The following is a 25,353-nucleotide window of genomic DNA, read 5'->3' on the forward strand; positions in this document are numbered from 1 at the left end:
GGGTTTAATCCATCACCATTCTTTAGCCCACTCTGCCACCCCAGTTCAGACATGGCTATATGCAAATCAGTCTGACCCTGTGCCTCATGGGAACAGTCCAGCCCGAACTGCCAGGACATGCCTTCCCTGGACAGGAAAGAAGCTACCGAGGACCGGTTTCTGGCATTTCAGCCGTCTTCAGCCCGGCTTGCTTGAATCCAGTGGCAAAGTGAGCAAGGGACTCCCGTCTGAGCATACCCTGCCAACTTATGGCTAACAAAGAAAAACCAAAGGAAATGATGGACGGAGCGTTGACAATGCAAGCACTCGCCCCCAGTCAACTGATCTGGGTTTAATCAGTTAATCCATTGATTGGTTCAGATCCTCCGTCCATCACCACCCCCTTTTGTACCGCTTTGGCCGCCATAAGTGTGGCAGGGTATGCTCAGGCGTGAGTCCCTTGCTCACTTTGCCACTGGATTCAAGCAAGCCGGGCTGAAGACGGCTGTAATGCCAGAAACCGGTCCTCGGAAGCTTGTTTCCGGTCCTTGGCAGTTCGGGCTGGACTGTTCCCATGAGGCACAGGGTCAGACTGATTTGCATATAGCCATGTCTGAACTGGGGTGGCAGAGTGGGCTAAAGAACGGTGATGGATCAAACCCAGATCTTTTGACTGGGTGTGAGTGTTTGATTGGTTCAGATGCTCCGTCCATCACCACCCCCTTTTGTACCGCTTTGGCCGCCATAAGTGTGGCAGGGTATGCTCAGACGCGAGTCCCTTGCTCACTTTGCCACTGGATTCAAGCAAGCCGGGCTGAAGACGGCTGTAATGCCAGAAACCGGTCCTCGGAAGCTTGTTTCCGGTCCTTGGCAGTTCGGGCTGGACTGTTCCCATGAGGCACAGGGTCAGACTGATTTGCATATAGCCATGTCTGAACTGGGGTGGCAGAGTGGGCTAAAGAACGGTGATGGATCAAACCCAGATCTTTTGACTGGGTGTGAGTGTTTGATTGGTTCAGATGCTCCGTCCATCACCACCCCCTTTTGTATAAACAACAAACAGCAAAAGTTCTAGTAACTGGGGTTAGTTCAGAGGACATTCCCATGGCAAGGGGGAACACAGGAGGTTTCCCCATATGGTTTGCTTTGGTGGTTGAAGCTTTGCTGCAATATTATGGCAACATCCAGATATCGGGGGATGCCCTTAGGAGGTGAACATCACAATATCCATCTGTTCCCAATTAACGTTCTATTAGCACAGACTCAACTCTCCATTAAAAGTGTCACTGGCATTTTAGCCTCATATGGTAGGATGTCGGGTTTGAAGGTAAACCCCACCAAATCCATTATGTTGACGTTAGGGCGCTCTGTAGAAATTGTACACAAACTGGCAGACAAGACCCCCTTTTGCTCAGCCGATAACAAAATATTTGGGAATATACATTACACTGAACTTCAAGATTCTCTAGGCACCTAGTTACCCCAGATTGTTGCACTCAATCACCACGGACCTGTAAATATGGTGGAATCTTTATACATCGTGATTGAGATAAATGGGCTACCTCATCGGCTTTATATTTTTCGGGCTCTCCCAGCAAAAGACACCAGATGACAACCTAGAGACTTCAGAAAGCCATAGACAATTTTGCTTGGTCAGGGAAGAGAACATGCATCTCAGGGAAAGTACTGTGAGTCCACAGTAGATAAAGGGGGGGTGGAGGTGATACACGACCTGCGTGATATTAAAAATGCTACCAAGCAGCCCAGCTCAGAGTCTTCTTTGAATGATCTTTAGAAGAAACAATGTCACTTGGTCCATATGGTTGCAGCAGTGAGGAGGCAAACTCCATGGATAATTCCTTGCTACCCATGACCTCCAGTACGTTGCTATTCAGAAAGAATACTGCCCACTCTACAGATAAGGTACTCCGTCACAAGCCTTTACAAGTTGATGTCCTTCCCCCTCACCCTTTACTGCGTAACCTAGACTTATTCTAAAATCAACTTTGAGGAGGGTGTTGCAGGAGAATGTAGAATGTTGAGAGATCTATTTCAGGGGGAGAAAATGTTTGAACTCCTGCTTGCGTTGCAAACACACCACAAGCAGGAGTTCAAACCAAAAGGGAACAGAACCTGTGCACTATTTTCAATTGCATCACTGGGCTCTTCACACAGAAAATAAGGCAGCAGCATTTAGAGTGCACATACCATGGGAAGAGCTTTTCTTGACTTGCACTTTCTTACCCAAGGCCCCATTTCAAACATCTACGCGATATTGGGGGATGTAGCCCAAATCCCACGAGGCCATTATGAAGCAATGGCAAAAAACTCTGGCACTAATAAAGAAGTATCAGGACGGCAGGTTTTGGACTGATATCCCCTTTCTGTGCAAAAATGTTTTGAAGAGAGAACGAATTTATCAACATACGGCATATTTCTCCATGGACATTGAAACAAAACACTGATGCTAGGTCTTGGTGGCGAGGTGGACAAGTTGGAAGTGCCATGTATATCGGTGGTGAACCTGTTCAAAACTGCACATTTTCTAATGGGCCTTATACTCTGAGATACTGAATCTTTCCTCATTTGATTGGAGACTTGTAGTGAATATATGTTACTTGCAGCTGATCGCTCAAAGGTGGAAGACTGCAACCATTTCAACAGTGCAGGAATGAGCCAGTAAACTCTGGTTATTACTGGCTCTGGATAAACGGACTTGAGAGCTTAACGAAATGAGAGACAAACATGAGAAACTGTGGCAGTTCTTATTGGAATAGCTATTAAACAGAGGAATACTGTATGCCTGCCCAGAAATGTGGAGATCACTGGGTCTTTGAAAACCCACATCAAAATGAGAATAATTTTGTTTATTCTAAACTAACAAGTTACTTAACTACAGTATATCCTTATCTGGTAGAGACAATATCTAGTCGCACATTCCTTATCTTTGAATAACCAGAGAAGTCAGACTGGATCTGGAAGATTTTTCATGAGCAGTACCCTTGCGTGCCGGTAAGTGGCGCCACGGCACGGCAACATCCGCGTCAGAAGGGATGTCTGCATCACGTTTACAAGTGCCACCTTGGCGCGCTGACATCGGTTACTTTTCACAACTTGCAGAACGTAGGTCAATAGAATTTTCTGTACAATATGATACAAACTTCTCCATCGGTAGGCGTATACCAACTGAGTGTAGGGAAACCTGGCTGCCAGAACAACATTACAGACTTCGGGAGGAAGGTCGAAAGCTATCAACTTCTGCAAGAAGGCTACGAGTTGACTGGTTCGGTGGAGGACCCGCTCTTGCTGCTGTGAAAGAAGATTCTCCCTAGGGGGCAGCCTGATCGGACGACTTGTTTCCCGAGCTTCTCCACATGAGCATCAGACTAAGTGTCCAGTCCGGAGCCACAAGTATTACTAGGGGCCTGTTGTTCCTGATCTTCTTGAGCACTCTGGGAAGCAGTGGGATAGGCGGAAAGGCGTACAGGAGGTCTAAGCTCCACCAGAAACTAACAACATCTCAGCGAGAGCAGCCATAGAAACTCCAGCATGCAAAACTGCTGACATTGCGCATTCTCAGCAGAGGCGAACAGATCTAACCAAGGCTCTACCCACTGTTGAAAGAGGCCTTGCGTCACCTCTGGGTGGAGATACCATGAGTGATCCTCCGAGGCTCAACTGCTCGTGTGCCCCCGGTTCAGATTAGCTACAAAGGGTGGGAGATCTTTCTCGGTCTTGCTGCCTAGGATCTGGAATGAATTGCCTGAGGCTCTTTGCAAAGACGGAAACCTGCTCCGCTTTAGGAAAGCCCTAAAGACTATCTTATTCAGAGCAGCGTTGAGCCCAGTATAGTTTCTACTCGTTCTCCTGTTGCTGACTAGGTTGTTGTGTTTTGCGGTCAAAAGCGCCCCGAGACCTGGCGGTGATTTGGCACTATACAAACTGACATTAACAATAACAACAATCTGTTAGGCATTGACCGCTGAGTTAGTCTGCCCTGGCGTTTAGGGAACCTGCCAGGTGTTGAACCACCAGGGAAATGCCCTGAAGTTTCAGTAATATACAGAAAAGCAGGAACTCTTGACAAAGGGTCCACGACCCACCCCGCCCAGTATGTTGCAGTACCACATGGCCGTAGTGATTTCCGTGAACACTTGAACCAGTCTTCCCTTGATGGAGGATAGAAAGGCTTTCAAGGCCAATCAGATTGCTCGGAGCTACAACAAGTTGATGTGGAGCCCAGATTCCGCCAGAGACCAGAGTCCTCTGATCTCCACCTTTCCCAGGTAGCTGCCCCATCCCAGCAGTGACACATCGGTCACTACTGCGAGATCTGGTTGAGGCAGGGAGAAGGGTCTGCCTATGACACAATTGCAGTTTGTTAGCCACAACTGCAGGTCCTTTGCAGTGATCGGAGTTCTGGACCACGTCATAGAGATTCCCCTGATGCTGCACCCACTGGATCTTCTGGTCCCACTGCAGAGCCCACAAACAACATCAGGCATGTGCCACTAGCAGGATGTATGAAGCCAAGAGGCCCAGCAGCCACAAGAGTCAGTCTCACCAAAATCCAGGATAGAGGCTGAAACAGTGGCATCATAGCCCGAATATCCAGGACTCGCCACTCGGAGGGACAAATTAGCAAGCAGTGTTCACTGACCACAATGCGAGGCTGGCGGAATAAAACATTTTCTTAGCCAAGCTGTGCAGCCTCTTAGATTCTCTGTCGAGGGAGCGACAGGGAACGCGCCATGGGAAGTAGAGGTTCCGACCACCAAGTTCTTCGGGGTAGGATGTTGGGTGAGGAAATTTGGGTCCTTTGGGGCGGTGGCGGCGGGCAATTGTCCTATACACGGGATCCCCTGTGCTTGGTTTAGACCAGGTCCCCAGAAGGACGTCAGTGAGGTCTTCATTTAACGGAAGTAGGTGTTCAGAGGTGGAGACTCCCGGTTGAAACACCTGTCAAGATGTTAGTCTTGACTGCCACCGAGGGCAAACTAAGGTCGAGGACCTCAGCCGCCCTCCGCACCACCACTGCATATCCTCCGTAGCCATGGTAGGGGGACAAAAACCTGCTGGTATCAGTAGATGTGTCCAGTCCACTGGAATCACCCACTTCCTCACACAAGTCTATATACTGCTCGTACTGGTATTCTAAAGGGTCCAGTGACTCCTCCCATTCCTCCCCTGGGCCTAGTCCTTCAGAATTGGGCTCAGGCTCCGATCTAGGATGTTGGGGTCCCGTAATTGCCAGAACAGACGTCGGTCGACGCGGCTCTGATTTCATGTTGCCTGGGATCAGAATGGGGCTGGCGCTTGGAGAGTCTGGGCTAGCACCAGGTAAGGTACCTTCGACATATGTCGATGGACAGTGTAGCATGGGAATCGGACATGCTACTTATCACGCAGGATGTAACCAATTTGTATACGTGCATAGCCCATGAAGATGGGATTGCAGCAGTTAAATGGTTTTTAGATAGAAAAGCTTCAAAATACCAAAAACATAATCAGATGCTGCTCAGCATGATAAGATACTGCCTTTACAATAACATCTTTCTTTTTGCAGGTAAAATTTATAAACAAACGAGGGGGACAGCCATGGGCACGTGCTTCGCCACCAGCTACGCGAATTTATTAGCCGGCTGGTGGGAGGAGCACGTGGCCTGGGGCGATGCCCATGACCACTGGACAAACAAAGTACTTCTATGGACCAGTTACATAGACGATCTTTTTATCATCTGGCGCGGTGATCGCTCCTCGGCTGAGGAGTATGTGGCCGCCCTGAATGATAATAATTGGAATCAGATTCACTAGCACCATGAGCTTAACATCTGTCTGCTATTTGGACTTGGAGGTTTTCGTTGAGAACAATACTCTCAAAGCGAGACTATATAGAAAACCCACGGCGGGCAACGCCGTGTTGCATGCAACAAGTCATCATCCCAGGAGCCTGATACGGAACATCCCCTTTGGTGAACTCCTATGCCTGAAACGTAACTGTTCAGCTGAGGAAGATTACCAAAGAGCTAGGAGAGAAGCTAGTGCTAGATTCAAGGACAGGGGATATTCTAGCAATATCTTAAAAGGTGCCACAGACAAAGTAGCCATGGTAAAAAGAAGGGACCTCCTGGTAGCAAAACCAGTAATTAAGAGAGAAGAACCTAACAGAATGATTACAGACTTCAACATCAGATCAGGCGAGGTTGTGCACATTTTTAAGAAAAATTGGCACATCTTAAAAACAGACCACATACTTAAGAAACACCTCCCAGAGTGCCCTCCAATTTCTTATCGACGCTGCCAATCACTCAAAGACCACCTGGTCCATAGCCATTTCTCTTCCCCACCACAATACCATAGAATAGCGAATACCAAGGGATTTTTTCCATGCTTACGTTGTAAAGCTTGTAAGCACAGCAAAAAGGTACTAAAATATCCAGGAAGACCAGATGATGTCAAACCCACCAGAGAAATCAAAAAACTTCTGAATTGTAACTCTGAATACACCATATACTGCCTGGAATGTCCCTGTGCAAAACGCTATATAGGCAGTACGATCCACCCTGCAAAAAAACGCATATTGGAACACCTGCGTGCGATAGCCAATAAGGATAAAACCTACCCTGTGGCTCGCCACTTTGCTAGTTTTCATCAAAGCAACAGGGACTTAAGTTTCTATTGCATAGATCAGGTGGATCGAAATGAAAGGGGAGGGGACAGAGTAAAGACCCTACGGGTTTTGGAATCTAAATATATAATAGATCTCCAGACCAGAGCCCCCTGGGGTTTAAACAACGACGAAGAAATGTGGGTACATCTATAATATATGGGATCATATATTATGAAACTGAAAAATAAAATCATAAAGCAAGGCTACACTCGAACCTCCCTCTGGGAAAAATGACAGATACTGAAAAATGTAAATCAAATTCAAAAATTACAATCTAGGATCTACGCAAAAATTTTAAGAGTGCCATTATCTATAATAGATGAATTAGTAAGTCTCCCTCATCCCTTAATGTAAATATTCATTATTTTACTGAGACAATCACCCATACAGGGCTAGACAACTAGAAAAGGGAACATTTTCAATGTATGGACGTTGACAAACACACAAGGATTCAAACAACATGAAAGTTATCTGTGCTCTAAGTAATATCCCCCATCGAACCATACAGACACTGATACTGATACTCAAAAAAACAACTAATAACCCATATACACACTCATGTAGCTACTCACCAACCCATGCAGCCACTTATACACAAAGTGAGACACAGATAGATATTTAAATATTTAAACATTACTCGCTAATATATGTATTCACTAAGATACATTTAATAAGTCAGTTAACCAATCAATTTTACACAAAAAAACATCCATTTAGACATTTATTTACCCATTTATTCTTCCATCAACCTTTAGATATACATATATAAAAAATATTTATTTTTCAGAAAGATACACATTCACTGGATGATGTCATCAGTAATGTCATTTGAGATGTCATCCGTGATGTCACTGACCATGTCATGAGTGATGTAATATGTGATGTCATCAGCAGTGCATTGCACGCGCAAGTTATAGTGAGTTCAACTAACTATAACGTGGGAATTTCAATGGTTTTATGCGAGTAAAATTTCCATCTAACTATAACTGGTGTGAAACCTATGTTTTTTTCAGTGAATTTAATAGGTTTTTTAAATGCTAATACCTAACTATAACTGGTGTGAAACCTATGGTTTTTTCAGTGAATATATATATATATATATATATATATATATATATATATATATATATATATATATATATATATATAATTTCTATGGCAAAATGAAACCCCTCATTTTGTTCCTTTTCAAATTAAATGTATTAAGTGTTACCACTTTATTCCAATCAAGATGACTTCAGGTGTGCCATACTTTTGTCATAAGTAAGATTGTTAGCGTTCTAGTTGTTCTTTAGAACACTCTGGGACATTCTGTCATTGGGCTATAGTTGGGCTACATCTGGCTGATATTTGGGCTACATTTGTTTTTTTTGTCTCTGGTGGCCATCTTTGGGCTACATTGGGCTACATTTGGGCTCTAACATATATATAGCCCAATGTAGCCCAATATATATTTTTTCAAAGTTAATTTTCGTAAAAACCACTGGAGCATATATCTTGAGACATAGCAAAGGCACATCGGGGTACCAGTCCCTACAATTTTGCCAAGTTTGGTGGAAATCCATTCAGCCGTTCGGGCTAAAAGTGAGTCCAACCGCCCTATGGAAATTAACATGGGGAAAACACGTTTTGGGACCCCCCTTTTATCTCGGCCCCCGCTTGACGGATCCGCCCGGAACTTTCAGGGAAGGAGCGGAGCGCAGCGAGGCAAAGTTAAGGAAAATTACAGGCAGATCCCTCATTCGGCGCCAAAGTTATCCCAATAGAATGTTGCGGATTTCCTATGGAAAACGATCCTAACTATAACTACCTACTGCCGACCGTCAGTAGGTAATATATATATATATATATATATATATATATATATACACACATATATACATACACACACATATATTTTTTTTACTTAAGGTTTTGTCAAACACACTATATATTTTTTTCTTGTATATGCGACAGGGTCCTGCACATGGGCGGGACTATTCAGTGCGGAGGACATGCTCGAAAAACCAGTAGAAAACCTCAAAATGATTACGACAAAATGTTGCAAAACTCCTGTCAAAAACTGACCGAGAGGTAGCATTTTTCTCTGATCATCGCTGGCTGGTGCAGAATGAAAATAACAGACGTCAGCCCGCCGAACTGGCCCCTATATAGGTGCCTTGGACGTCACGCATCGCATACACAATGGCAAGCGGAGCCAACCGACAGCACCTACCGGCGCGCAGGTGTACTGCTCATGAAAATTCTTCCGGATCAGGTCTGACGCCTGGAGAAATTTAAAGTAAGGAATCTGCAGCTAGATGTCGATCAGAAAAGCATAAGCCATTGGCTGTCCGGGGACTGTCAAGTAGAGACATATGGATGAAAAGTGTTACTGTAGTTGCTTTATAATCCCATGCAGGCGGGCAGGGGAAAGGAAGCGGGTTGGGAGGGTATCTACACAAGTGGAAAATCTATACCAAGCATGTGAAAAGAAACCAAACTTTTTTTAAAAATAAAAAATAAAAAAAATGCATGAGAAGTTGGATTCAAATCTTACGTAACAAACCCAGTGAAAGTTAAGCTACATTATGTGCTTTTACTTTATGCTCAACGAAGAATGTAGAACAGGATACGCTGGAAGCAGTGCCTGGTAAACGGAAGGGACTTCCGTTTGCAGTTTTCACCTCGCACCATTCCACAGCAAAGCACGTGTTCTGCTCCTCTCAGTTCAGGCTGACTAGACCTGAAAAAAAAAAAAAAGAAATCCGTTAAGCAGGCCATGCTGTAATCCACAGCAGTGTCACCTAAATCCAGAAAAAAAGTTGAGGTCTGCCCAAAACATCTGGCATGACAGCATCGTTAAAAAAGTTATCAGTGGAAGGGGATACACTGACAAACAGTAGCTATCACTCTGCCATCCTTTGGATACCTGACAACTTTTTTTTCAAAACAGACATCTGATGCGCATTTGCATTTTTCTTCTATGGCCACAAAGGATTAAAATTCATTGTGTGTTGCTCTATTCCTGTATTTCCTCCAGGTCATACTCTAGCTAGTCATTAAAATCCTATCGGTCTACTTTCCTCTTCTGGTCATATCATTTTCACCCCTCCTTATCTCTCGCCGTACTGGTCTCCATGACTCAGGATCAAAAGGGCCCAGTTACTTTCAGTTTTATATATTAAAGGTTTGTTGAGCAGCAGTGAAAAGAATTCAAGAAAAATCCTTGTACATTAAACTTTCTTTTTTAATCCTCTAGGCTCAACAAAGATCTGCAAGGCCAATCGGCCTGGCTTTCATTAGGAGTCCTGATGGTAATATTCAGTCAGTCAGTCACAAAATACTTTATTTCTGCTATACAGCCATAAAAGCACAATACATTTTACAATCAATAAAATAGAATATTACACTGAAAAGGGTGATATGGGGTAAATATTCAAAACAGCCATTCCTTGATAAACAGAGATAAATTACATCTTTACCACAACTTTAGCGGTCATTACATAACTACCCGACCCCCGAGATAATGGCGTGCGAATTGTCAGTAAAACCCGGGTCTCTTACTTAAAGATTATAAAACTATTAAAAACCAGTATCAATACATTTTCAGACTTAGACTACTTGTTAACAAAATAAATTAAAAAGAAAAAAACATTAAAACTTACATTACCTACACAAGAAAAATAAACAACAATTGTCATCACATTCTCTGGGTGATACTATATAGCAGCAAAGGGTAGTAGAAATCATTTGGAGGCAGCATCAACTGTTGCTCATCTCTTTCCCCTTTAGGATTCCTCCACGTATGCACCACATTGCAAAGAGGAATTTCAAGGTAGCGACTACAAATAATGGGAGTGTTTCGTATTCAAGTAGCCTGAATACCTCGATATGCTTTCTGAGCCCCAAATTTCTGCATAACTGGAGAACCCACTTCGATCTAGACCTATGGTAAGCAGGACAGAAGAGCATTACATGGACTTCTGTTTCTTCCGAAGCGGAGCAGCCAGGACAATCTAATTTGGCTGCACCCTCCCATTTGTTCGTGAATGCACCTAACAGAAGTGTACCGTGCCTAAATTGTAAAAACAATTTTTTGCCATGAATACTGTCCAAGGTCAATTCCAGTGTATACTGCTGCTTGACATCCAGAAACCTGGATGTCAAGGAGCATGAAATTGTACTTCGAATCAATTGGGCAAGTTTAAATTCCCTCAGCGCTAGAACTAGGATTTTTTGAACGTACTGGAACAGGTCTCCTCCGGATTTGACCACAAGTTACCACACCCTGATGAAAAACAAACACTCCTAACATAGGACAGCCGTGGTAGATTAATACCCCCCAGTTTGCACATAGCATCCCTCAATTCCTCCCTATAATTTATTAACTCTGGTGTGCCTCAAATACGACGCCAGAAAAGGAGAGGACGAGAGGCAATTAGATCTGAAATGGGGCCGATACCCAAATCCATCCTAAGTGGAGTTAAGGGCATACTTTTTGGAAGAACCAACAACTGCCTAATGAATGTGTTCTCAGTCACCATTAAGGTGTGATATGGGCAGTGATCTCAAAGTTCGGCACCATAAAGGGATGCTCCCCTTGCTTGGATTTTGTAGATTTCAGCCGGGTGACCAATCACTTTTTGGGAACAGTTTTTGTGGACTTTAAGGATGCCTCCCATTAACTGCGTTAATTTCAAATTGGCCTTCATTATTTGTGTCCTCCAGTCCATTTTATCATTCAATGTAATGCCCAAATAGTTGAAGATGGGCACTCTCTCTAGGGGCCTCCATCCATTTAGGGATGTGGGCAGTTGGTAGTTTTGAAATGGAAGACCATATATTTGTTTTTTTTAAACATTTATCACCACATTAGTTTTCCTACAGAATGCACTAAACTCATCTAAAACACGCTGCATGCCCATAGATGATTTAGACAAAAGTAGCGTGTCGTCAGCAAACATTAAGGCTGGTATTTTCCTATTTGCTAACCTTGATGAGTCTATTGTCTTCACAGTTAAAAGAGTATCAATTAAGGCGTTCAGGAAGAGGGAGAAGAGAGTTGACGCTAACACGCATCCCTGCCTCACCCCTTTCTCCCCAGGAAAGGAAACAGTCAATTCTCCATTCTTGCCAAATCTTACCCTTGCATAAGTGCCTTCATGTAAGCGCTTTAAATTCTGGCAAAGGTAAACCAGCACCCCCAGGTCGTGTAGGAGTCCCCATAACTGCTCACGATGGACCATATCAAAGACGGACTTATGGTCCACAAAAGTCAGATAAAGCCTACCGCCTTCCAAGGTTACTGTTTTTCCAGTAAATTAATTGCAATCCAAAGATTTAGTCTATGGTCGAAATTTTAGACCTAAATCCTGCTTGTAAAGGGGTTAGGACATTTGACTCGTCCATCCATGATTGCAGTCGCCCCAGAAGAACACGAGCAAATATCTTTTGAGTGACATCAATGAGACTAATAGGCCGATAATTTGCCCGATCTAATGGGAAGCATTTTTTAAAAATTGGAATAATTTCCGCGACAGCCCAAGTTGCGGGGTGCTCCATACATTGGATAATAGCATTAAATAAGGTCTGCAGATAAGGTGCCCAGACAGCCTGTTCAGTTCTGAACAGGTCACCAGGGATTCTGTCCAGACCCGGTGCCTTATTAGTTGCCCAATGCCAGAGTGACATCCAGCAGTGAACAAGGTGGTGGATCCATATTTAAAGGGATTTGGAGAACGTCTACTAACCCTTGTGCTACAGTATCATCTAGGGACCTAGAGTATAAAATTTAAAAATGCGATCTCCAGGCTTCTTTCGCTAGATTTGGAGCAATAGCCGAGTTGCCTTCGGAATGGCCAGTCTTGACTAGGTTCCAAAAGCCTCTCATATCTCTAGTGTCCAAAGCTTTCTTGATCGCTTCCCATTTTTCGTACTCCCAGGCTGCCTCGGCTTCAGCCATGGTGTTTTTATAATGAGACCTGTTCTTAACTCCATGTACCAGTGCGCTTTTAGCTTCCCTGCACGCCTTATTAAACCATAGGTGATTCGGTTTGGGGTCGAGCTTATTATTATTACTAGCAGCCCGTCCCGACCTTGTCCGGGAGCAATCAGGCTTCAGGGCCCCCGCCCGCCCCGGCACCCGCACGCCCCGACATTGTCCGTGGGTCCCCCGGAGTAGCAGCCCGTCCCGACCTTGGCTTCAGGGCCCCCGCCCGCCCCGACATTGTCCGTAGGTCCCCCGGAGCCTTACCTCATCCGCCGCACCTCCCCGCGCTCCTGAGTTCCCCGGTCCGCCGCTAGCAATCAGGCTTCAGGGCCCCCGCCCGCCCCGGCACCCGCACGCCCCGACATTGTCCGTGGGTCCCCCGGAGTAGCAGCCCGTCCCGACCTTGGCTTCAGGGCCCCCGCCCGCCCCGACATTGTCCGTAGGTCCCCCGGAGCCTTACCTCATCCGCCGCACCTCCACGCGCTCCTGAGTTCCCCGGTCCGCCGCTAGCAATCAGGCTTCAGGGCCCCCGCCCACCCCCCCGACCCCGCCCGGACATTGTCCGTGGGTCCCCCGGAGTAGCAGCCCGTCCCGACCTTGGCTTCAAGGCCCCCGCCCGCCCCAACATTGTCCGTGGGTCCCCGGAGCCTTACCTCATCCGCCGCACCTCCCCGTGCTCCTGAGTTCACCGGTCCGCCGCTCCTCGCCGCTCCTCCCCGCCTGTCCGCCGCTGCTCCCAGCCTGTCCGCAGCTCCTCACAGCTCCTCCCCGCCTGTCCGACGCTCCTCCCCGCGCTCATGTCCGCCACTCCTCCTCGCGCTCCTGGGCGCCGCTCCTCCCCGCACTCCTGATGTCAGCACGCACGTCGCGGCCCTGCGCTACTTCCATGGGACTACTTTTTTTTTTCTCGTAAATTTTTTAAATAACTTATATTTTTTACATTTATATAGCCTATGTCCATCTGCACACCCTGACAATTACACGATGTATCGGGTGTGTGGATTGGCGCTGTGGTTCCCAAGTTTACCCGCCTCAAAGGTTCAAAGTTCTTCCTTTATAATAGTAGTATAGATAGATTATTTTCGTGTTTATAGAAAAAGTCTGTCAACTTTAAAAACATATCCCGATGGTTGGTTTTTATCAACAGCATAGATTCATGGCCTTGGTAATTTTCAGTCCCACAGAAAGCAAACTCTAAAAAAAGGGGATAATCTCAGTGTACAAAGAGACCATTTTTTCATCTGATGCAGCTAATGTACCCCAGCTAACTCTTCTGCCACCATCTCTTACAATTACATTTAGGGGGATTGCATTGGCAGGCCCTGGTCTTTCCTAAATTGGGGAAAGGACATCTGAAGTATTAAAGGATTATGGTCACTTTCACATGGTGGTTGGACAGTGAAATCCCCGATTTTGGACAGATTCTCAACATCAACCAAAATATAATTGATTGTGGAGGCCTGTTCTATTTTATTAAAAGTTGGGTTTCCCGGGCTATCTGAAGGGAATCAACCATTACAGGTCCTAAGCGAATAAGTAAGTGTGAGTGAGGTCAAATAAAGAACAAGGGGGGGACCATCCCCTTGTTGGATAAATATTACAACCAGGGATTGACCAGACAGTCTTCTTCGCTTGTTATATTGGAACTTATACCATTGAGAGGTTCGAAGAGGCAATTGAAGTCCCCCCCTATAACTAGGTGGACAGACAAAAAGCCAAAGAGTCTAGGGTCTGTGAGGTTTGCCCCAAATTCACTCCGTGGAATATACATTCATGATAGCCATTTTAAATTGGTCGTCAAGTGAGCGGAGAATACAGAGTATATCCAAAGATCCATTATCAAGGACTCTAATTGTACACCCCGGATGGTTAGCAACCCAAATATATAGGCCCCCTGCGGGTCTTCCCCTAAGGCCCTGCAGGGCTGGGATTGCGTAAGCTACATATCCTAGCGGCAGCAGCAGACCATGTCTCTTGATAGAGACATAGCTCATGCATGTCAATGAAGGCTCCACAGTCAGGATGGTCCAGCTTGGAAGCAAGACCTGCTATGTTCCATGATGGAACCTTTGAGTTATGTAGGTCTTTTGTTTTTTCAGTCAGAAGGTCGAGAGTTTCCACCTTCTGCTGAAGTGCTTGGCAAAGTATCCCCTCCCAATCTTGTATGTTTCCCGAAGGGTCCCCCAATGTATTCAGCGGGGCTCCCAGTCCACTTGGGGCTACTATAGCCTCAAGTGTTTCCCTGAGAGGGCAAACCCCGAACTCAAATCTATCACAGTTTTGTAGCAGTGGTGGCTGGATGACTATACCTTCAGCTGATTCTACTGAGGGATCCAGTCAATCGACTAGGTCTAGGCTGCTAAATCTATTGCTAACTGGAATGTTAAAAAGCGGGATTATTTCAGGGCTCCGTCCCATGTTTGACAAGTGGCGAGTCTGGGCTCTCTTTTCCCATTTTTTATGTACACCTCCCATTCTATATATAAAGGGAGTTGAAGGATAGAAATAACCAAGAGGAAGCGTCCTTATGCCGCTGGTCTCCCTTACTTGGTCCCAGTTTAGAACATATTGAACCACCCTGGTGTCCCTGAAATTAATCAAAACGCAATCCCCCTGGATATCTTTCTTCCTCTGTCCCAACCAACTAACCCGCCTAGTAAAGAGAATTTCGCTCTGGATTGAAGAGGGCAATGGTCTATGGTTATTTATCCAAAAAATGACTATTTTTTAATTCAGGATAAGACTCCCCTTGATCCGTTTCCAGCTCAGGGACTCCAGTTAAGATAACCGTATAGGGAGTCGAGGCCGGAGGTAGATCTATACATTGCAAATTGGATTTAAGTGTGGCTCTATTAGAATGACCATTGTTCTCATATTCTCCTCTACTTTTACTGGGAAGATTACGTTCCACTTGCGGGCCCATAGTTGTTAACATTGTCAAAGGGCCTTGGCCATCAACACCCTCCTTTGGTGCCCCAGGTTGTGACCCACCCGGGTCTGTGGATTGATTAGCTAGGGAGAGGGGCCCCATTACAGCGTTAGACTCTCTGAGGGCAGTATGGCCAGATATGGTCGCTCGGTTGCTATGATGGGTAGGAGCTTGATCTGGAATTTTGGAATTGACCAAAGTATTAAAAAGAGTGTCTATTTTGCTCCCCCATGAATCAACCAACAATGTGAGCTCTCTAGGTGTTTCTTAACAGCTTCCATCTCGCTATGAGTATATGTTTCCATATGCGTTTTAATTTCTCCTGCCATATTAGTGGCCCATAACGGGGGCTCCAATACTAGTGGACTACTTACACCAGCTATATTGCCCTCAGTCTGAGCCTTTGGCGCTGATCAACGAAGAGTACACTTGCTTCCCCCTGGTGTGCTTTTTGTTAGGTCTCGCCTGTCGATGCGCATGCGCATCGAGCAAGGCGAGAGTATTGCGAGTTATCCACTCTTTATCCACACTGCAAGGAATCGTGGCGATTCCTTGCAGTGCCCGTGACTTTTAAGGTCAATGCGCATGCGCATTAAGCTTATGCGCATGCGCATTGACCTTAAAAGTCACGGGCGCGTGCATGTCCGTCTTTGTTTACCGTGTCGCATTTCTCCTCCCCCCTCCCCTCTCTTCCCTTCGGCTTGTTTGTTGATTTGACCCGCTCCGCCCCCTCCCCTTCCCACCGTGTCGCATTTCTCCTCCCCCCGCCCCTCTCTTCCCTCCGGCTTCGTTTTTTTTTTTGTTTATTTTACCCGCCGTGTCTCCGATCCTTTCGCTTGTTTATTTGAATGAGCGTTTCCCTGGCTTAGAGCGGCACCCAATTCATGGGTGCCTTACTTTAATGTATACAGATGCTTGCTCTCCTCCCTTTGTGAGTGTTTCTCTGGCTCAGGCAAGCATGCTGCTGGCTTTCACGTTCCTGTAGCTGTACCCTTTACATCCGTGTTCCTAACCTTACTGCTTCAGACTATTAAGCCACCTTCACACCACCAGCCCCCTTTAGCAGCCCACGCATGCTCCTCCGCACAGAGGTTCCAATCACAGTAACTGCATGCCACAGCTTCTTCGTAACTAACGTCCTCCTGTGCCGTGAACCTCAGAGAACGAACGAACAAGAAAGAGGTTACTGGAGGCTCTTTCAGTGGGTACACACTCTCCCTGAAATCTCAGCTGAGGGGCACCGACAGCGAAACTGGTTAATGCAATCTAGTATCGCATTTCTCCTCCCCCCTCCCCTCTCTTCCCTTCGGCTTGTTTGTTGATTTGACCCGCTCCGCCCCCTCCCCTTCCCACCGTGTCGCATTTCTCCTCCCCCCTCCCCTCTCTTCCCTCCGGCTTCGTTTTTTTTTTGTTTATTTTACCCGCCGTGTCTCCGATCCTTTCGCTTGTTTATTTGAATGAGCGTTTCCCTGGCTTAGAGCGGCACCCAATTCATGGGTGCCTTACTTTAATGTATACAGATGCTTGCTCTCCTCCCTTTGTGAGTGTTTCTCTGGCTCAGGCAAGCATGCTGCTGGCTTTCACGTTCCTGTAGCTGTACCCTTTACATCCGTGTTCCTAACCTTACTGCTTCAGACTATTAAGCCACCTTCACACCACCAGCCCCCTTTAGCAGCCCACGCATGCTCCTCCGCACAGAGGTTCCAATCACAGTAACTGCATGCCACAGCTTCTTCGTAACTAACGTCCTCCTGTGCCGTGAACCTCAGAGAACGAACAAGAAAGAGGTTACTGGAGGTTCTTTCAGTGGGTACACACTCTCCCTGAAATCTCAGCTGAGGGGCACCGACAGCGAAACTGGTTAATGCAATCTAGTAGCACAATTAGGGGAGTGATGATCATTTTTATGTGTTGATACATTTTAATTATTCAATGAAAGTTTTACTGCATTATTTTTTTTGTTGGGTAGCTTCATCATTAACAATGGCGGCGCGTGCCTTTATTCATCTTTAATAATGGTGGTAGCATGCCTTTCTTTTGTTCTGCGCGGCTCGCCCATCTCTTTATTTACTTTGCTGTCATTCAGAAGCTGTCAGTGGTGGCCGCTGTTCAACAGCCTGTTGCGTTTTTGCGGTCACAGGAAACAAAGTTCCAAAACGTTCCTGGGGCCGTAATCGAAAAATGTCATGTCAGCATTAGGAATAGGCGTGGCAGAAAGCAGCATAGCTTTTTCACACCGCCTACAATGTCTCCAGCCTTATATCTGCTTTATTCGCTACAATCAGCAAGTCATGAATATTTGTTGGGCGAAGCGACATTTAACGCTTTGCAGTGAGTTATAGTGCGTGTGCATTTACACATGGGGAAGGGGGTTGTTAAGCGCCTGCTGCACAAAACATTGCTCTAGGAGCGCTGCGCAGCAGACAATGGAAATCCGATGGAAGTAGATAAGCACTAATCACTGGTTACATTCTCAATGGCTCCCAATGCTGATAAATAATGTTTAATATTTGTTATCAGACGCCACAGTGGAGCCGCTGCAGTTCTGTGTTCATTTCCACACAGAAAGCCGGCCCTCTTCTTTCTCTCACTAGCTCGCCTCCAACCCTCCTCTCCCAATGTAATTTCATGTAATTCTTTTAGTGAACGACTTTATTACAATGATGCCAAATCCACGATAAGAAGACAAGCAGGTTTATTGCAGCACAGCTAAGGCGTCCGCCCAGGTTGATCTCCAGATGCAACTGGAGATAACTGAGTGGAATATACAGTTACAGGCACTCCATTAAGAATGTAGAACGCCATGTGAAAATACACAGAGCGCACAACAACCAGGCCTCATCAGCTGTACCTCAAAACAACCAGGACTCATCACCCCTCTCTCACAACAACCAGGCCTCATCACCCCTCTCTCACAACACTCACTCTCACTCACCCTCAACCCCTCAGCCTCACCCTCACCCTCACTCACCCTCAACCCCTCACCCTCACTCACCCTCACCCTCACTCACCCTCAACCCCTCACCCTCACTCATTCACCCTCACTCACCCTCAACCCCTCCCCCTCGACCCCTCCCCCTCAACCCCTCACCCTCACTCACCCTCAACCCCTCACCCTCAAACCCTCACTCACCCTCAACCCCTCACCCTCAACCCCTCACTCACCCTCACTCTCACTCATCCTCACTCACCCTCAACCCCTCACCCTCAACCCCTCACTCACCCTCACTCTCACTCACCCTCACTCAGCCTCAACTACTCCCCCTCACTCACCCAAAACCCCTCACCCTCACTCACCCTCAACCCCTCACCCTCAAACCCTCACTCACCCTCAACCCCTCACCCTCACTCACCCTCAACCCCTCACCCTCACTCACTCACCCTCAACCCCTCACCCCCTCACTCACCCTCACTCTCACTCACCCTCACTCAGCCTCAACTACTCCCCCTCACTCACCCAAAACCCCTCACCCTCACTCACCCTCACCCTCAACACCTCACTCACCCTCACCCTCACCCACCCTCACCCTCAACCTCAACCCCTCACCCTCACTCACCCTCACTCACCCTCACTCACCCTCACTCTCACTCACCCTCACCCTCACTCACCCTCACTCACCCTCACACAGTGCAATAGTTCTCAGACCATTTCAGTTAGAGCTTTTAGAAATGTTAATGGCTTTTTTTATTTGTAATACTTTAGCATTGGCTACAGGAAACAAAAATGCTAAACATTGACAAAAAAACCCCATAAACAATTCTAAAAGCACTAACTCTAATGGTGCGAGACCTATTGCATTTCCAATGCTGGTTTCCTTTGACCCCCTTTCCTAATTGTCCCCCGGGTCAGATTTATGAGCATTTACAGGAGATGCACTTTCCGAAGCTGGCATTAGATTAGGAGTATTCGACAAATGTACTATCTGGGACAAATCAGAAACTCCTGTTTCCAAAACCATGGGAGAGCATGGAATTATCGGCATCAAGGAAAGCCGGCGTTCTCTCGTTAGAGACAGCCCCTATTGCCTGCCGTAACATTTTATCGATAGCGGTTGGTTTCGAGATGGGTGTGCGCGCAGAAGCTTTATATCGGGTGTTAGGCCTTGCAGGTGGAGGCGGACTCTCCCCCATGCTTGTATGATACCTAGGATTGCTCAGAGCAAAAAAAAAGGGTAAAGGGTAAGATTGATCTCCAGTAAAAAACAAGCATGCTCCCTGCAATGCTTCGAGTGCTAATGGCCAAAATCTTTCATCTTGTTAGAACCCTTAACAGGCTATAATGAACATCAACAGTTTAACAGTGCTCAAACAGACACATAGGGACTTACTTTACACAACTTGTCAGAGGGGTGGCTCAGTCCAGTCTCGGACGAGTTCAGACGGGCCTGCACTTTGCCCGGCCTTCGCCCCGTGGGAGCCCTACTCCGTTTATCAAGCGCCTCCTGGCGCTTGCTGATGGTGTGGTTGACAGGTGCCACAGGAGGGACTGGGACTTGGAGTCCTTAGACCCGCACTGGTGGTGGCAAGGCAGCGGGAGCAACAGGGAACCAGAGGTGAGCGTTGCAGTCCCCCAGGACCATTAGAGCGTTTGAAAGTGGCAGCGTCCAGGCGTTAGCGGTGCCTGAGGAGCAGAAGCCCCACTCCGCTTATCAAACGCCTCCTGGCGCCTCGCTGATGGCGTGGTTGACAGGCGCCACAGGAGGGATGCCAGGACTTGGAGTCCTTAGACCCGCGCTGGTGGTGGCAAGGCAGCGGGAGCAACAGGGAACCGGAGGTGAGCGTTGCGGCCCCCCAGGACCATTAGAGCGCATGAAAGTGGCAGCGTCCAGGCGTTAGCGGTGCCCAACAGTAATATTAAAAGAAAGTGTGCAGCAATGAAAAGAAACAGATCAAAAAAAACTTGATTTCTGTAAGCAATGACTATGTTAATGGATTTGAGATGTGATGATTGGGTGTGTATTTGATGTATAGAATGGTTCCTATTGCATTGTGGTGACGGCTCTCTGGTATATAATTCCACTGCCTACAAACTGCCATTGGCATGAGGTGTGAGAGAAATACTGCTCTTGGCGGAGTAAAAGCCCACTCTATGCATATTGTAAAGAATTAATAACCATACATCATTGTAGGAAGCTGGCTATGTATATGGTATGCCCACAGGGTGGTTATACAACACACAGTGTCTAGGGGTTCCCCAAAGGTGCACAGGGCTCTTGTAAAATCAAAGTGCTCTATTAGTGGTAGTGTGGTCAAGCAGTCTTAGGCCGAACACAGAGGAGTGTAAGGCATTGAATACACAACTGACTAATAATGGATACACAACTCAACAAGCATTTAAAATGGAATAGGTCTCGCAACTGCGAATTTTGGAGCTATTGGCATTGTAAATGGCAATGCCTTTAAAAAAATTAAAAGTCAATGTTATTTACAATACCAAAAGCAGCACCTATTGCATTGCATAGCGTGTCAGTTATGGACCATATCTCGTAAGTAGGCGAGACCTAAAAATGAATGTGTCCTTATGTAACTAACTTGTGCTCATGTAAAGGCTCCAGTAACTTCGGGTTAGAGTTTGCTTTATATAAATCCTGCAAAAAAAACAAACAAAAAAAAAAAGAAGAAGAATACAGTGTAAACTGTTGCACTGGGGACGGCTGGCTGTCCCACCCGCAGTGGCCCGGCACGTTACTGGGAGCCACCCCGGATCCCAGTAATTTGCCGCGCTTCTGAGGGGGCCTCGCTTCGACATGAAGACTCCCTGTGCAACCAAACTGCCCGGAAATAGGAAGCTGGGGGTTCATTAAGATGGCAGAAAGGGCGTACGTCACGAAAGCGGCACAGACTTCAGGGGCAGCGCGTAGGGCTCTGTCTAACCAGGCAGCTGTTTATAGGAGGCTGGGTGAGGGGTTGCAGAGCCTGGTTTGCTATTAGAGCATTGGTACCGAGGGGTGGGAATGTGGGGGGGGGGGGGAGGGAGCTGGTGACATAGATTTAAGCCCGCCTCATGCCTTGAGGCCAGTGCTGGGAATGAGACGTTGGCAGCAGGTGGCAGGAATACCCATCAACATGTAACACTGCAAGAGCCAAGGTCTGTGATGAAGGAGAGCAGAGGTGGCAGCGGCTAGAGCTGGGCAACATCTCAGACTTGGCTCAACGCCCATTGAGTCTGGATAAATCATGTGATCGCCCTATTCCTAAATATGTGTAACTGGCCTGGTTCTCTCACAAGGTACCCTTATGCATTGGGGTGAAGTTCACTTCTAATAAAACTGCAAAAAAACAAAAACATGGTTGCAGGGTTTGCATAATTTAATTTCCTGCGAGTGCTCCTGGGACAGGCAACGTAGGTACACAACAGCTCTTACACGAGAGAGGAGAGCAGTCCAGTACAGCACAGCTGTTATAGAGCTTCCAGTGTTCATGGCTCGGGGTCTTGCTTCCACTGAGTGTATTCTGAGAGCCGTACAGAGAGGTAGGACATGGGCACGTCACAGCACTGGACTGATCACCAGAAGGTGTCGTACTATGCTGAAGCAATGACGGGCGCCAGTATCGGGAGGGTGGGGCGTGGGGGTTACCTGTTGTGAAAAGCATTAGATTGGAGGGGTGCAGATGCCCCATAGGAGGGAATTCCAGACGCAGGCGCCACTCTCACAGGAGTGCCTGTCTCCCGTGCCTGACTGACACCGACTGTTCGCTTGGTCCGTCGGTGTGAGCAGAGGGTTGGCAATGTTGCCCCAGTCCCTGAAAATGAGGGTCCTTCTTGTGGGCGAGGGGTAGAATCATGAATGACATTCTGCAGTGCAACGGTCAGTCAGTCCCAATTAGAGGATGCTTTCTAACTGAAAAATGATGCAGACTTCCATATTTTTAGACTTTTGGAGCCTTTGAATTGAGTATGGAGAGGGCATTGCTGTATTATATGCCTGCAGAGACCAATAGGGGGGGTGCAAAGTTTCTCCATGCAAGCATAGTCTCAGTTCGTTTTTCCTGTCCCTAAGTATTTGTGCATTTTACTCTCTAAGGATTGGTTGGTGCTGGTAACTCAAGTATTTTATATGCAAGAGCCTGCCATGTTTCCCTTTACGCCGGTAACTCAAGACCAGTGTGGGCTCGAGTGCACACCTCGCTCAGCACAAATTAAACTCGTATACAGAATACTCATGAAAGTTCAGATTGTCTGCGTTTGTTCAACGCACATGGAACTTTAAAACACCTGAAAGCTTTTATGACGTTTAAGTATTTTTGAGAAGTATGACAAGCGCACAAATAAAAACAAACAGTTGCACATCCTGAGTTTTTATGCATGGATGGTAGGTTTGTTTGGGGCATTTCAGTTGACAGAAGGCTCATTGCGGTGCTCAAGTGATTTTGATTTTCAGGCTGACGTGATACTCCTGGACTAGGAGTTAGTGAAACACTGGTGGCAAAAGAAGCGAGCTGTGGCCCCATTGAGGGGTGCGCTGCATTAGATGAGACGCAGCAGCGGGAGGGACTCTGAGCCCTGCACCGGCTTCCATCTGCAGCTGGCTCACAACCCTGCACTGATCACTGGGCTGGAGTGAACCTGTGGCTCAGAGCTGACCACACACCCGCCCCTCCCCAGGGGCCTCAGTGTGCAGGGTAGTGACTGCAGACTTACTTAACTTTAGGGGGAGGGCATCTGTTTATAATTAGCATGGCAGCGTGAAGGCCATGCTAGTTAGAAACAGATGGCCCCCCTAAAGATAAGAAAGTGCTTCACGACAGCCGTGAAGCAGACGACTCAGTCCGGATGGGCAGTCCAAAAGGGAGAAAGGGCAGTGATCAAAAAGCATCCTTTTTAAATGGGGAAGCCAGCATTTAGCATAAACGCTGATGCCACCCAATGAAAATGATGGGTGGGGCTTCAAGTCCCCTTCTGAAATCTCCTCTCTCACTATATATCTCTGCGAGCGAGCAGTGCATGACCTAAAAGAAGAGATCCACACCGATTTTAGAAAAATATTCTTTGTTGTATTTATTTTAAGATTAAGATCTTCATAATGAGGTGAGAATGTTTTTAAATAAAAATACTTTTCACCTTCAAAAGTCGATACTTAAAATATTTTTGAAGCAGTTCAATGTTATCCTAGGGGAGAAACAATACCGCATTTAAGCCCGCAACTCCAGTCTTCGGGACCCATGGTCAACAAGGGGCAAGGGTCAGGTGAGTAGCAAAACTTCACCGCCAGGGGCAGAAGGGTGGCCGGGTGCAGAGGTCAAAATCGAAGTTTGGTCAAATGCATTTCAATGGAGACTGGGGGTGCTCAAAGCCTCATTGCTTGCAGGTAAGTAGAACTGTTGCAGAGGCCATGCTTGAGGGGGTGGGGGTTAGGTTAAGCACAGGGGAGTCACAAAGCTGCACCAAACTTACACCTCCAGAAGCACAGGGGCGGCCAAGGTGCAAGGTGCAATTTTTATGTCTGGCGCCCAATGCTTTTCAATGGAGATTTTGCTTTTCACAAACCGGTGGCAGGCAGTGCACCGGAGATTGTAGGTGGGAGACCAATTACAGCAGAGGTAAGTTGTGATGTAGGGAGTCGCAGGGGCACTGTCGATTCAGCTCACCAAGGCGCAGGGGCTTGGGGTGCCTTAGGACATCTTAGTCTTCTTACCGGAGCCAGTCGCGATCAGGGGAGCTTCTGGATTTAGGCTGCAGGCGTCATGGTTGAGTGCAGGAGAGGTCAGCAGATGCTGGATTCGAGGTCAGGATCGCTGGGTAGACTTCACTGGACAGGTGAGCCACTCAGACTCTGGCCGTGGGTGTCCGGTGCAGAGCGGGCAGGGATTGCGGTTCCAGCTGAATCCAGAGCCCTTGTAGCTAGTTTATTCTGGATGGGGCCGCTCTCCTTTGGAAATTGGAGTCTTTATTGAAGGCAGCAGCCTTCCCAGGGTTTTCAGATGTTGCTGGCTGCAAGACAGGTCGTAGGTTCGTAGAAGCTGGAGACAGGCTGGTAGGGCTGGGACCAAGGCGGTCTTCTTCAGTCTTCTCATACAAAGGGGGGGTTGAGGGGTGAGTAAACATGGGAGGCCGGGGGGTCGCATTACAAGGGCAGCAGGCCTTTGAAGCTTCTCCTTGGAGGACTGGCCCATCCTGGGGAAGAGGTGCGACACCTCTGCCCAGGTCAGCCCCTTGTAAATGGTACCACAGGTACCAAAGGCACTGTGGCCAGGGAAAGCCTTAAAGGGCTGCAGCTCTTATTCTGCCACCCTTATAGGCCCTGTACCTTTACACAAGCACACACTGCCTTTGCAGGCTGTGTGTTTTGGTGCAGAACAAAGTGAAGAGTCGACATAGCATACATCCCTGTGTGCCATGCCTACAACCCACTGCCCTGGCATAAATCAACCACCCCTCTAGCTGGGTGCCCTATACCAGTTGTGAGGGTACAGGTGCATCAATAACAATCTTCTTTCTTTGCTAGATTAAACCCCAAGATTACTCAAGGGGACTGCGTCAAAGTCTCTCACCTGACTTGAAGAGCAGGCTCCCCTCGAAGTTCTTGCATCAGCTGCCCCGCACAGTCTGGATCCTTGCTAGCTGCTTGCACCAAGACATTACGAAGCGTGCGCCGGCACTTCTTAGGCCCAAATTCTGCCCGCTCCAGGCGACAGAGGTGTTTGTATTTCTGTTGGAAGTAAGTGCAAAGTTGGCCCACCCTGGAACTCCTACTGCATGAAGCGTCATTCTGCGTTCTACGGAAAAGAAAGTTAGTATTTAAAACCCAATGACATTAATATACAAAGTTCATAAAACCACCTCCTCCGTAGCATAATTCAACA

General features: G+C 47.1%; 1 protein-coding gene across 1 annotated transcript in view; it reads right to left on the reverse strand.

Moving 5' to 3' along the window:
* Positions 1 to 25,353, reverse strand: part of INO80D (INO80 complex subunit D) — a 239,870-nt gene that overhangs the window by 103,673 nt on the left and 110,844 nt on the right. The window contains exons 6-7 of the mRNA XM_078680295.1: positions 25,042 to 25,266; positions 9,265 to 9,374 (exon numbers count right to left, since the gene is read on the reverse strand). Coding sequence (XP_078536421.1) covers positions 9,265 to 9,374; positions 25,042 to 25,266 — 335 coding nt within the window. The remainder of the gene's footprint in view (positions 1 to 9,264; positions 9,375 to 25,041; positions 25,267 to 25,353) is intronic.

Source organism: Lissotriton helveticus, chromosome 3_1 (genome assembly GCF_964261635.1).
Source record: "Lissotriton helveticus chromosome 3_1, aLisHel1.1, whole genome shotgun sequence".
In the NCBI taxonomy this organism is placed as follows: Eukaryota; Metazoa; Chordata; class Amphibia; order Caudata; family Salamandridae; genus Lissotriton; species Lissotriton helveticus.